Source organism: Panthera tigris, chromosome A2 (genome assembly GCF_018350195.1).
Source record: "Panthera tigris isolate Pti1 chromosome A2, P.tigris_Pti1_mat1.1, whole genome shotgun sequence".
In the NCBI taxonomy this organism is placed as follows: Eukaryota; Metazoa; Chordata; class Mammalia; order Carnivora; family Felidae; genus Panthera; species Panthera tigris.
Window position 1 is genome coordinate 56514973 of NC_056661.1, and position 13434 is coordinate 56528406.

Below are 13434 nucleotides of genomic sequence, written 5' to 3' on the forward strand. Positions count from 1 at the left end.
CATTGTAGCCATTTTTTAGTGCACAGTTCAGTGGCGTTAAGTACATTCACACTGTTGTGCAACCATCCCCCCACCCATCCACAGAACCTCTCTCATCTTCCCAAAATGTAACTTTGTCCCCATTAAACACTAACTCCCCATTCTCCTGGCCCCCAGCCCCCGGCACCCACCCTCCTACTTTCTGTCTCCAGGAATCTGAGTGCTCTAGGGACCTCACAGAAGTGGGATCATACAGCATTTGTCCTCTGATGACTGGCTTCTTTCGCTGAGCACCAAGTCAAGTCTCGTCCGTGTCGTAGCGCGTGTCGGTATTTCCACCCTTTGGGAGGCTAGATAATATTGCATTGTATGGATAGATCACACTTTATCCATTCATCCATCAGTGGACACTTGGGTCACTTCTACCTTTTGAATCATGCTGCGGTGGACAAGGGTGTGTCAACATCTGCTTGAGTCCCGGCTTTCAGATCTTTTGGGTACATACCCAGAAGTGGTCTGCCGGGTCACACGGCAATTCTATTTTTCACTTTTCACTCCTTTTTTAAAAGCAATCTTCATGACTGTAGGACAGTGTATTAATTCTTAGATGTAGACTGTTTCCAGGTTGATTATATTCCTTTTGGAATAATTTTCCCAACAAAACTGTGTGAAAACACAATGGGGCGTCCTTAATGTCACATTTTCTTGTTGTTGCAACTTGGTCATGAGGAGGGTCTCTTATGCAAAAATATTCGAGACTTTTGATCGTTTTTCTAAGGGCTTTTCCCAGTCCCCCGAGTCTCTTCTGGTGCTCCTGGACCTTCCTAATCCTGTTGATTTTTCTCTTGTTCGGTTGTAAACTGGCCCAACTCTGCCACATTCCCACCATCAGTGGCTTTGCCTGTGAGTCCCATGGTTCCCCAGTACCCCTTCAACGACACCCCCACAGCCTCTTCTTTTCCAAGATGTGAAATTTCACTTCACAGCCCTTTCTTTTCTATTGGGCTGTTACATCCGACAGGGAGAGGTTGAGTAACAACAGATTCTGAAGAGATGAAAGACAGATGTGGGTATAAAATGAAAGAGGAGGAAAGGACTAGTTTAATAAGCAGCCAGTTCATTAGTGAATATTTTCATGCTAGGATAGATTTGTTTTTCTTTTTTTCCCTTGATTTTGTAAGGGCAGTGACACAGACCCTGAAGATTCAAGTGAGGACCTTAGAATATCAAGAACACTGATTGATGAGGGTGAAGTAGGTTCTCCAAAGCCCAATTAAAAGTAACTGAAACAATTAAGACTTTTTAAAAAAATCTCTCCCATAATAAGAAGTCCCACGGTGGGAGGTCCAGGACTCTCAGCAGCTGAAAGATATCAGGGCTCTTGTTCAACTACTCCATAATTCTCTCAGCCATTTCCTCATGGTCACAAGATGGCTGCCAGTGCTTCAAACATATCCACACGACAAAGTCCAAAGGCAAGAAGGAAGGGCATTTTCTTTCCTGATTTACTTTTAGTAAGGGATAAAAATCCATTCCAGAGGCTCCCCAGAAGATTTTTCCTTTAGCCTCCTTGGCTAAAATTAGATTGCAGCCTGTGCCTTAGATGCAAGGGACACTGGGACAGGGAGTGTCTGTCATGGAAGTCTGACTCTAACATCCTGGCCGTTGGGTGGGGAGCCAGGAAGGTCAACCACAGGGTCTTCTTCAGGCACATCATAGACAGCTCACCTGTGCAGAGTAAGCAGTGGCAGAGGGTGGGTCCACATCCCACACTGCCAGCAGGAAGCTGGCCAAGCCCCCTCCTCCCTCTCAGCGCCTGTGTCTTCTCCCCTGCCCACAGGTCAGAGGGCACCCAGCTCCCAATCTCCTCACCAGGCAGCCCAGAGCCAGAAGCCAAGAGTGGTGAACCTGAGGAAAGTGGGACCAGAAGCCCAGACACCTCTCCAGAGGGAGCCTGGCAGTCAGACAGCAGCTCCGGGAACAGACCCCTGGATGAAGGTTTGTCCCTGCACACAGTGCTCGCTGGGCTCAGCCATGGGCAGGCACGGAGGGGCCGCTGGGTGCCATCTTTCCCGTTTATCTTCAGAGCCCCTTGCCTGCCCCTGCCTCGAGCACCAGGACGTGTTAATGACCGTGACTGTAATGTGATACCCCCCCACACACGCATATATACATGCACACATACACAACACACACACACACAGCACCAGGAAATCCCGAGGACGAGAAACAAACCGTCAATATTGGGAACACGATTCACGCAACCAAAACGTCATGGATCAGTCATCTCAACCCTGGTTCTGTTTGGTCCGGGACAGTTTCTTTTTTTTCTTTTTTAACATTTATTTATTTTTGAGAGAGAGAGAGACAGAGCGTGAGCAGGGGAGGGGCAGAGCGAGAGGGAGACACAGAATCCAAAGCAGGCTCCAGGCTGTCAACACAGAGCCCGACGTGGGGTTTGAACTCACGAACCATGAGATCGTGACCTAAGCCCAAGTCAGACACCCAACCGATTGAGCCACCCAGGCGCTCTGGTCCGGGACAGTTTCTACTGAAACAAAACGCAAGGGCCCTGAGCCCACCCAGCTGGGACAGTCAGGCTGGAGAGACAGGTGTCCCAAGTCAGGATACCTGAATCAGTGGTTCCCAAACCTGCCGGGTGGCCCGGATCACAGATGCCCAGGCCCACCTCAGATCTGCTGCTTCTGATTCTCCTCTCCCTCTACGGGGGAAGGCATGCACAGCTTTGCTGCTCAGGCTACTGTCTGTCTGTGAGGGTCAGGCCATTGTCACTGTCAAACTGGCCCGAGTTAGATGGAAGGTGCGGTGCGGGGAATTAATTAAAAAGTCCAAGTAGGCTTTGGGCACAGCCGAGATGTCAGCAGAGCTGCACCCCTTGCTGCCTTGCCTTCGTGGACCCATCGTGCGGAAGGCGCTCCCCTCTTACTGACCAGACAGCCCCCAGGAGCTCCAGACCCACACCCTCCAACTCCCAGGCCAGGGGAATGCAGGCCCTTCTCTTCCCTGGAAGTTTGAATCAGATTTTGGCCTGATTGTCCTCGGCCTGCCCTGGGTCCGCTGCCCTGGCGGAACCAGTCCCGTGGCCGTCTAGTCTGCACTCTGCCTGGCCAGGCTGGACATCTGTGTCCCCGGGGCTGGGGTGGAGTGGGGAGGAAAGGGAGGGCTCCCTTGGAGAGATATTCGGGGGCTGTCCCCCCCCCCCCCAGAGACACAGCCTGATGCTGGGTGACGGGACACCAGGAGGCCACAACCCACCCGGGGTTTCTGATGCACAGCCAGACTGGGGGACACCAACCAGACACAGCCATGCTGGGGATCACACAGAGTCACGCGTATGACTGCTCTTCCTCTGCATCCCCTGCCCCCCCCCCCCCCCGCTCGAGTGTCAAAGGCATGCAGCCCCCTGCAAGCTGAAAACCTGTTCAACCTGGTGTGTGTGCCAGCAGAGCCCCAGCCCCCACCCCACGGCTTTCCTGGCTGGGATGGCCATATCCTCAAATGGGAATAATATTGCATCTCTGAGGGCACAGACAGGTCCCGGCTGGTTGTGTCATCGTAGAAAGCGAAGAAGAAAAAGGGCTTCTCTCTCTCAGGGTCCCTGGGTAGAATGTCAGGGAGGGGCTCCGGGTGGCCGGCTTGGCTCCTGGTGGAGCCTTGGTGGCTTCCCCCTGGGGCAGGCTGTCTGGTTCCCTCCCTCTGTCCCTTGTCCCCACATCCCGTGTTTCTCCAGCAGTGGACGGGCAGCTGTTCCGCTCAGTGGAGGGCCAGGCCGCCTCCGACGAAGAAGAGGAGGCCCAGAAGTGTCAGGAAGAGCAGAGGTCACTGGCCAAGGTCAAGACGCTGCTGGCTCGCCTCTCCAGCTGCAGGAGTGGGTGTGTGTGCCACGGGGGGCGGCGGGGGGGCGCGAGAGGCCCAGAGCCCCTTCACACAGTGACAGAACTTGAGCTTAGGAGGCTGACAGGCCTGATTCTGTCCCCTAGTCCATAGGAGGGAAGTGATCAGATGCCCCGCCCCCCACCCCCGGCATGTGCGGGGATGAAATGAGGGGACTGGCAAAGGCACACTTTGTGGGGGGCTTTAATGACCGTTGGTGTCTTCTCAGTCCCCTGGCCGCTATCCCAGAACATGGCCCACGGCTCCGTGTAATTCCAGGACATACCAGACCCTTCCTTACCCGGTCGCTCCTGCGAGAAACAGCGTTTACGGTGCCCTCCTCCAGCCTGGCCCAGGTCAGGGGCCTTCTGACTCCCCAACTTATGTAATCCTCACAACCACCCTAGAGGGGAGAAAGACCCAGATGCCTGGGGCACCTCAGACAAGTCTCCTGACTCCTCTGAGCCTCAGCTTCCTCGTCTCTAAGGCAGGCAAGAGGTTTGTGAAGATTTGTTGTCAAGGCTATAAAATGCCTAACAGGTGCCTGACCGCAGTAGGTACGCCACCAAGGGGCAGCGCTGATGTTTATTATTATCTTGTATGGTGCTCTCAGCTTTCCAGGACTATTGTCACCACCGACCCTTAAGTCAACAACAAGCATTTATTAAGCACCTACTTCGTGCCAGACAAATCTGGAGGCTCTGAGAGAACGGCAATAAACAAGACAGCAGCCCTCCTCTCCTGGAGCCCCTATTCTAGTGAGTGGTGACAAGTAGGAGGAAAATAAGGTGAAGCAGCAGAAGAGGGAGGGGCGAGGAGATGCCAGGAAGGCCACTCTAAGAAGGTGCTATTGGAGCAAAGACCTGAAGGAAATGAGGGAAGAGCATTCCGGGAAGAGGAGACAGCAAGAAGTGCAAAGGCCCTGAGGCATGTTGGAGGGGCAGTGAGGAGGTTTCTGTGGCTAGAGCACAGTGAGTGAAGATGGATGACAGGGAGGCCAGGGAGATCAGAGGGGCACATTGGGTGAGGCCTTTGGCTTTTCCTCTCAGTCAGATGGGGAGCCATGGGAGGGGTACTGATCAGGGGGTGTCATGGCCTGGCTTTTAGACTCGGTGGCAACACCCACTTTCTGAGGCTGGAGCAGACTCTGGAAAGCAGCCCCACAGTGCTGGTGCTCTCCTTTGCTGCAGGTGTGATGAACAGACAGCCAAGAAGCTCGTGACTTACTTCGGCCACTTTGGCAGTGCTGACCATGCCTGTACCCTGGGGGAGCTGGAGGCTCGCATCGCCGTGCTGGTGGAGCAGACCCTGGGGACACCTGGGGAGGAGGTCAGCTGAGCCCCAGAGGCCGAGGTCTGGACCAATGCTAAAGTCTCTCATAGCTGGAAGAACCCTGAGGGATGTCAGCCAAGTCCTGTGCCCTGTTCACAGATGGGTAAACCAAGACTCAAAGAGATTTGTCGTAGATTTAACGAAGAATATTTTGGTTGCAAGTTAAAGGAACCATCTCAGAACAGCTTGCGTGCAAAATAGGTATTTGTTAGAATATGGAGCTGGCAAGAACAGCCGAGGAGATGAGCGTCAGAAACAGCTGGATCCAGCGACTCCGACTAGATTTTTGCCACCTATCTGCTCTGTGTTTCTCTTGGCGCTGGCCTCATTTCGCCCTACTTCAGAAAGGCTTCCTCCGTATGGTGGGGAAAGGGACCAGAGATGGCTCCAGCCTCCCACTGGCCCACCTAAGAAAGCCCAGGGGGATAAGAGCCCAATATACTAAACCTCAGGGAGGAATGCAAACCGGCCCAGCCTCGGTCATGGGAGTGTCCCTGGGCCAGTCCCTGTGGTAGCCGGGCAAGATTCAGTGATTAGCAGCTCCGTCAAAGTCAGATGAGGGGGAGGAGGGACACTGCCCCCCAGGAGAGTTATGGAGGGTAAGGGAGGGAGCCGACAAATAACACCAACAGCCAATGGCGAGGTGTCTCCATTTCAATGAGACCGCTTGGCCTTTTTTCTCATCTCTCCACTCCGAGCAACTTCTCCATCCCACAGTAATCAAGTGTGGAGTGCTACTGAGAGTCGCCATTTCATTAAGCCCCAGCACATTCCGCTTTTGCCAACTGTCGTTTTGAGAGAAGATCGTTTTATATTTATATACCTGAAATTCTAAACCCATGCTGTCTTTGACATTGGTCTGATGCAGTTCCACAAGGCATAGCCACCACCCCTTTTCTAAGTAAATTTCCAGGAAGTGGGGATCAGGAGAGTTACTGAGGCACACGAGCTGTGTCCCCAAGCCCACCTTCCAGGCCTGTCTGCAAGGAGGCATAGGCACCACGCCTTCTCTGTCCTGCCCAAAGCCCAAAGAGGACTCAGAGTGTCCAAGGGCACCATGTCTTCAGCTGCTTCTCTTTCCCTCCATCAGTGCTAAGAACAGGGACCACCTTACTCCTGGCATCCCTGCTTTAGAAAGCAGATAGCCGTGTGACACTTTATGACTGCCTGGCATCTGCCCCCTAGTGGGTATCCCAGTGGATACCCACGGTCTCAGTGCTCCCCTGGCCAAGGGTGGGCCAGTGACTCACACTGACCCAATCAGGCCCCTCTCCTGAGGCCTTCCATCTTGAGAGAGATGGGAGAGTTGCTGGAAAGTGTTCTTCTCAGCTCTGGCCCCTGGACAAGAGGCCTGAGACCGTCCTACTGTCTCAGCCCCCACTGCTGCCCCATCCCTGAGCTTCTCCAGCCACCGGTCTGTTCTGGGAATGACCCATAGCCCACTAGTGAATTTTTTTTCTGTTTAAGCTAGCCAGAAAAGTTTCTGTTGCTTGCAACCAAAAAAAAAATTTTTTTCATTTAAATTAAAAAAAAAAAAAAAATATATATATATATATATATATATATATATATATATGAAAAGAAAGCATATGGATAGAGAAGGGAAAATGAAGTTCTCCAATAGAAACCAAAATATGCATATTCTTACATTAACCCAACACACTGTGCGACCTTAGGCCAGACATGCAGCCTCTCTGGGCTGGGGTGGGGGGGGTGGGCAGAGGGGGCCAGATGACCTCTGAGAAAGGGTCAAGGCAAGCTGTGGGTCCTGCCCGGAGACAGCACGGTGAGTGTGGGCGCTGAGTCCCCGTTGGTCCTCGCAGGCAGAGCTGCAGCGGAAGGTGGAAGAGAATGAGCAGCTGAGGCTGGAGCTGCAGATGGTGGAGACAGAGAGGGTGCGGCTGTCCCTGCTGGAGGAGAAGCTGGTAGACGTGGTGCAGCTCCTGCAAAGGCTCCGGGACCTGGTAGGCTCACAGGAGGTGGCCCACCCAGGGCAATGAGAGGGGCTCTCAGAAGGGGGCACCGGCCTATGTTGGGCACCTGGCTCTGAGCTTTCCTCACATTAGGCAGGTGTTATCTCCACTTTCCAATGCAGAAAAGGAGGCTCAGGGAAGGTAATTAAAAACAAGAGGAGGCTCTCTAATTTGTTCTATAAAGCTAACCTAACTTTGATTTCAAAACCACAGAAGGATGAATATAAGAAAGGAAAATCATAGGGGAGCCTGGGTAGCTTAGTTGGTTAAGCATCTGACTTCGGCTCAGGTCATGATTTCAGTTTGTGGGTTCGGGCCCCGCATCGGGCTCCATGCTGACAGCTCAGAGCCTGGAGCCTGCTTCGGATTCCATGTCTTCTTCTCTTTCTGCCCCTTCCCCACTCACTTGCTTTCTCTCTCTTCTTCAAAAATAAATAAACATTAAAAAAAAAAAAAAAAAAAAGAACAGTAAGGACCCTCCTTTACCAGATAAGGAGTCTCAGCCAAGTACGTCTCACAAACCTCACGGATATTGGTGAAATGTTAGAAGGAATCCTTCTAAAGTCAGAATCAAGACCAACATGACTGTCCTCACTGTCTGTATTCCAGCTAGTTGTTCTAGCCAATGCGATAAGACAAGAAAAAAAAAGAAAAGGTGTAAGGATTAGACAAGAAGACATTAAGCTATCAGTAATTATATATCATATTCATCTACACAGAAATACCCAAGAGAATCCATAAGCAAATTATTGTAATTTCTTGGCAAGGTGAATGATAAAATATCAGAGTACAGAAATCAAGCGTGTTCCTAAATAGCATCAGCAAACTATTTTTAAAAAAATTTTTTTTGAGGGGTGCCTGGGTGGCTCCATCAGTTAAACGTCCAACTTTGGCTCAGATCACAATCTCATGGTTTGTGGGTTCGAGCCCCGCATCAGGCTCTCTGCTGTCAGCACAGAGCCTGCTTCGGAGTCTCTGTCCCCACTTCTCTCTGCCTCTCCCCCAACTCATGTTCTCTCTCTCTCTCTCTCTCAAAAATAAATTAACATTTAGGGGGTGGGAGGGAGGGCAGGGTGGGTGATGGGTATTGAGGAGGGCACCTTTTGGGATGAGCACTGGGTATTGTATGGAAACCAATTTGACAGTAAATTTCATATATTAAAAAATAAAAAATAAAAAATAAAAAAATAAATTAACATTTAAAAATTTTTTTCTTGAGAGACAATTAACTTAGAATTACAGCCGCTGTAAGGTGAAAGTGGGATCTGAACCCGGCTTGCCTGAGTTTTAAGCAGGCTATTACCTGTGCACCAGACTGCCTAGGATACAGAACCAGCAAGGCCCAGGCCAGATTAGCACAGCCTGGGAGAAGAGCTGAGGGGCAGTCAGCACCAGCAGGCAGCTTCTGGCCATGCAGCCTGTGGGTAAATGCTGGTTCTTCTGCCTCCTTGCTGGGTGGCTATGGCTGAATGTCTCATTCTTTCTCAGCACTGCTTTTTTCACCCATTAAAAGGAGCCTAATAATATAAGCTGTTGCAAAGGTTACATGAGACCATGCATAGAAATGCTCTGATTCATGTTTATTTCCCAAGTGCCTACTTCTCCTTGGGCACATGAGTGGTAATCCACAAATATGTGATCTTTGATGGAATGGGTCCCGCATACCACTCGATCCACCCACCAAAAGTCTCTGAGAAGCCCAGCAAGCAGTGTTGCCAGCCTAGGGCCAGGGGGCAGGAAGGGAGGGGGGTAGTGACTCTCTGTGCCCCAGGGAGCCATACAGAAGCCCGTAGGGGCCACCAAGTCTGACCCGCTGAACGAGGACACAGCAGCCACAGTGCAGTCCAGCCCTGTCTCTATTTCTTTTTCAGAACATATCGAAAAGAGCCCTGGGGAAGATTTTGCTGAACACGCTGGATGCTTGCAAGGACCCCACACATGGTAGGAGATCTCTCCTGTCTATCAGAGCCTGGACAGCATCTGACGGTAGCCTGACTCAGCACTGTCTGTCCTGAGTGTCTTGTCTGCAAAATTCCACTGTCATTACCACCCTGAAAGTACATAGTCAGGAACAGTTCAAAATGCTATTTGACAAGAGCAGGGGAACAGAAGTCCTGGGGAGAAGAGCCCAGCAGAAGCCAGCAGGGCCAAAACCCCCAAGGGAACTGGGCAGGGTTCCCTGCTCTCAGTTCAGTCGGCAGGCTGACTATGGGCCAGGCTCTGGAGAGGCATCTCACATGGTTTTAACCCCCTGCGTCATGACAGCAGCCCACTGAAGAAGGTTCTGTTATTGTGCCCATTCCACAGATGGAGAGACTGAAGCACAGAGAGGCCAAGTGCCAGCTGCACCCAAAGCCTTAGGTCTCTCCTTTAAGCACTGAGCTACATGGTCGCCATTTTTAGATAAAGTTCAGGGGCAGTAGGATTACATCAGTGCCAGATTGTGTCTCGTGAAATCAAGACGAGCCAGGTCAAGCTCTCTCCTCAAAGGGCCTCACACGCTAATGGGATGACCAACTGGTCATAAGCCTTTGCTCGCTAGCCTCACAGGGCATTGCTGGGCAAGGCTTGGGTATGTCTAGCACCTGGAATGGCCCCTGAAATCGAGAGGGAGGTCAGAAATTATGTGCTAGGAGCCGGCTTCTCTGGGGTCCTTAGTGGGAGTGAGACAAGAGAGGGCTGGGGAGGCCCCCAGAAAGAAAAGTGGCTCTGTGGGCCATGGTGAGCAAACTGACATGCCCTCCCTGTCTACTCTTCCCTTCCAGAGGGGAGATCTGGACCCTCAGCCATCCTGGACGCCCTGCACACGGCTTTGGCTGGCTGTGAGCTCTTACGGAGAGAGCCCTCGGCACCAGCCTCCACGGCTCCTGCACTCGCCAACCCCCTCCTCATCTCCTGCTGAGGCCACTGGCCCAACCTGTGGGCACCTGGGTCAGCCCGACCTCCATCAGACCAGCCTCCATGTCAGCCTGACCAGCATCACATCTTCAGAACCCTGGAGACCCAGACTCCTTCTGAGACTGGACTTAACCCCAGAGCCTCCCACGACAGAGCCTGACAGACATCCTTTCCTTTCGTTCCTCACAGATTCCCTTGCGTTCCTGCTGCCAGAGTTCACGTTCAAACCCTGGGGCTGCTGGATCAGCCCATACCTGCTGCTGCTTCCCCTGCCCTCAGTGCAGAGTTGCCTACATTCATGCACAAACCGGCCCAGAATCCCCTCCCTGGGCTCCTGGAGTCTATTCCCCTTCCAGCACTGCCCCCTTCCTGTCACCCATGTGCCTGATGCAGGCACACTGTGCCCAACCTCCAGGCCACACAGGCTGGGGAAACATAAGGAGGGGGTGATCACTGCAGGCTTCCAGGTAGAGGCTGCCCTTGAACTAGCTCTAGATGAGAGGCAGGATTTCGATGGACAGAGAGAGGAGAGAAGGACATTAAATGCTAATGTGAGGAAACAGCAAGAGCAAAGTGTGGGGCCAGAAAGGGCCCCCATTAGTACAGTACCTGGAACACCTCTTTCACAAGCATGCAGTGGATACTGGGTTTCATGGGGTCACAGGAGAGAGTAAGACAAGCTGCCCGTTCTCACCTACCTTAACATCTCATAGGAGAGAAAGATGCGTTGGCAAATAGCGCAACATGCATGAAATCAGTGCTAAATCAAGGTAAAATAGTTACTCAGGAGTCCAGCCTAGAGGGGTTCATCCGAGCCAAGGAGGGCAGATGCACCACAGAGGGGAATGGCAGGGGTGAGGCCAGGTGCCTGGGGGGACATGGCAAGGTCGGGAGTGGGGGAACCCAATAGCAGATGAGGATCTGGGACTTGCTTCCACAGGCGATCAGGAGCCACTGGAGGATTCTGAGCTGCCCCATGGAGCATGGATGGAGAGGAGGGAAGAAGAGGCAGCTGCAGGTCCGTGGGAGGAAGGCGGCACCAGCAGCTTGGGGCCAAAGCTACAGGGACACAGAAGGGGATCATGGGAGAAGGAGGACCAAGGGGTACCCAGGGGGAGCCTGGGAGCAGCAGACACTCCAGGGCAGGGCAGCAGGGACTGGGGACAGACAATGACCGACCTCCTCTCTGACCTCAGACACTCAGCACCTTGGATGGGGCCAGAAGGCATCAGGGAGCCACTGCAGGCTCCTAAGCAGGGTGACACAGGCCCCAACCCAGTTTCTCTATGGTTCCTCTGGGAATGGAAGGAAAGAGACCAAGGCCAGTGGCCATTCCAGGGGGCCACCTCACCCCTGGTCCTGTCAGATGAGCCAGGCTTTTTTGAGAAGGCCCCTAGGACTCTTCAGGGGTCAGTGGGCAGGGAAGAGCCTTGAGGAGGCTGGTCTGAGCCCTGAGGAGGGGGCCGCCCCCAGCTTGCTCCTCTCAGCTCAGCCTGAGCCCACCAGGCCCGCCTCCCCCGGCTGTGCTGCTGACTGCATGACCCAGGTTGAGCCTCACCTGTGCCCCGCCCAGTGAGAAGGGCCAGCTGTTCTGTATCCTGACCATGGCAGCAAGCATAGGACACTACACGTGTGTTAAGATTCACAGACCTGGAAGCTGTCCTCAAAAAAGTCAACTTGACCGTTATGTTAATAAAACCCAAGAGCCACCGGCAGACACATTCCTACAGTGCCTCCAGGTCTAGCCACCTGAAATCTGCAGACAGAGGCACAGAGGGCTCTCATAGGCTATAGTCACAGTAAGCTTCATCCTCGGGATGTCCCTCATTAAAATCTGCTCTTACCAACTGCCCGGCCATCCGTGGTTCATCGCCACACTTGTATGCCCCTCAGCTCATTGGAGGCAAGTTGAGGTGGATTAGGATGGAGAAGTGCCCAGAGAGCGTAGGTGAGCTACCGGGTAAATCAGCATCCAAGCCTGGAGCAGGCCTGTTTTCGGCCCGTATCTCATGTACTTTCTACCACAGCCAGCTGTCTCTGGCTAGGAAACTCTGGGCTCGCTAAGGGTTTGGGGTCTGGATTAGTTAGGGTACAGGCTAAATTGCCTTGATAAAGAGACCCCAAAATACTCTGGGTCCAAGAGGATAGAACTTTACTTCCCTGCTGTAAGAATCCAAAGGTGCGTGGTCCTGGTTGGCAGAGCAGCTCTGCTCTATGTGGTCACCCACGGACCCAGGTCCCTTTCACTTTGTGGCTCTGCCATTCCGTAGAGTGATGTCCTCCCTTGCACTGTGGAAGCCAATTCATCAGAATTGTATCTGCCTTCCAACCCATAGGAAGGAGGAGAGGGGAAGGGAAGGAAAGGCTCTCTGGCTCACAAGGTTTCTACTTACACCCCACTGGCCATGCCTAGCTGCAAGGGAAGCTGGGAGATGTAGTCTGTGGCTGGGCAACCATGTGCCCAGTTTCCAGTCCAGCATGTAAGGAGCTTGGGAGTCATCAGCCCATCCTAACGACAAGTAAAAAGCTGAACAAGCTGGAAATTCAACAAATCCTCTTAAATCCACGAACGTCACAGGACAAAGGCTGCCCCCCAAATTGGAGAGACAGACTGCCGAATGCAGAGAATCACAACTTGCCAAAGCAGAAGCCACCTTCTCAGGAACCGGTACCAGAATAGGAAAAGCTCAACTGTGATTGACAAATTGGTGGAGGCTCAGTGTGGACAACTATGAGAGTTAAAACTCCAGGGTGACCCAGTCACGGAAGGGGTGGAGTCCCACACCTTTGTGAGCTTTACCTTCTGAAGCTCTACCAGGTCCTCACAGTGAAACTCAGAGAGGAAAAAAACCTGCTTCTCACAGTAGAAGGGAAAGTAACCATGTTGAAATATGCCAGAACACTCTGTTTTTCTTAACAAGGCCCTTAAGAGAAACTATTTTGCCAGAGCTTAACTTATTGGGGTTTTATCAGAGCCTATATTAATTTTAGATAGAGCAGACTTCAGAAAAGGAAAAATGTTGAGGCATTATGTAATGCCTCTTTTTATAATGATGATAAAGGGTCAGTTCTCCAAGAAGACATAACAATCCTTAATGTATATGCGCCTAACAACAGTGTCAAAATATATAAAGCAAAAACCAGTAGAACTACAAGTTGAAATGGATGGATCCACTATTATATATGGAGACTTCAACTCCCCTTTAACAGAAATGGGCAGATCCAGCAAGTATAAAATCAGTAAGGACACAGTTGAACTCAACAGTACCATCCACCAACTGGATCTAATTGATACCTATGGAGGACTTCATCCAGAAAATACAGAATGCACATTTTTCTCAAGATCACATGGAATATT

At 51.9% G+C, this 13434-nt stretch overlaps 1 protein-coding gene across 1 annotated transcript in view; it reads left to right on the forward strand.

Annotated features, from left to right (window-relative positions):
• EFCC1 (EF-hand and coiled-coil domain containing 1) overlaps positions 1-11781 on the forward strand; it is a 41750-nt gene extending 29969 nt beyond the window's left edge. Inside the window, exons 3-8 of the mRNA XM_042979629.1 lie at positions 1820-1977; positions 3731-3872; positions 5064-5202; positions 7029-7169; positions 9050-9119; positions 9944-11781. Coding sequence (XP_042835563.1) covers positions 1820-1977; positions 3731-3872; positions 5064-5202; positions 7029-7169; positions 9050-9119; positions 9944-10080 — 787 coding nt within the window. The 3' untranslated portion in view covers positions 10081-11781. The remainder of the gene's footprint in view (positions 1-1819; positions 1978-3730; positions 3873-5063; positions 5203-7028; positions 7170-9049; positions 9120-9943) is intronic.
• Positions 11782-13434: the final 1653 nt, after the last annotated feature.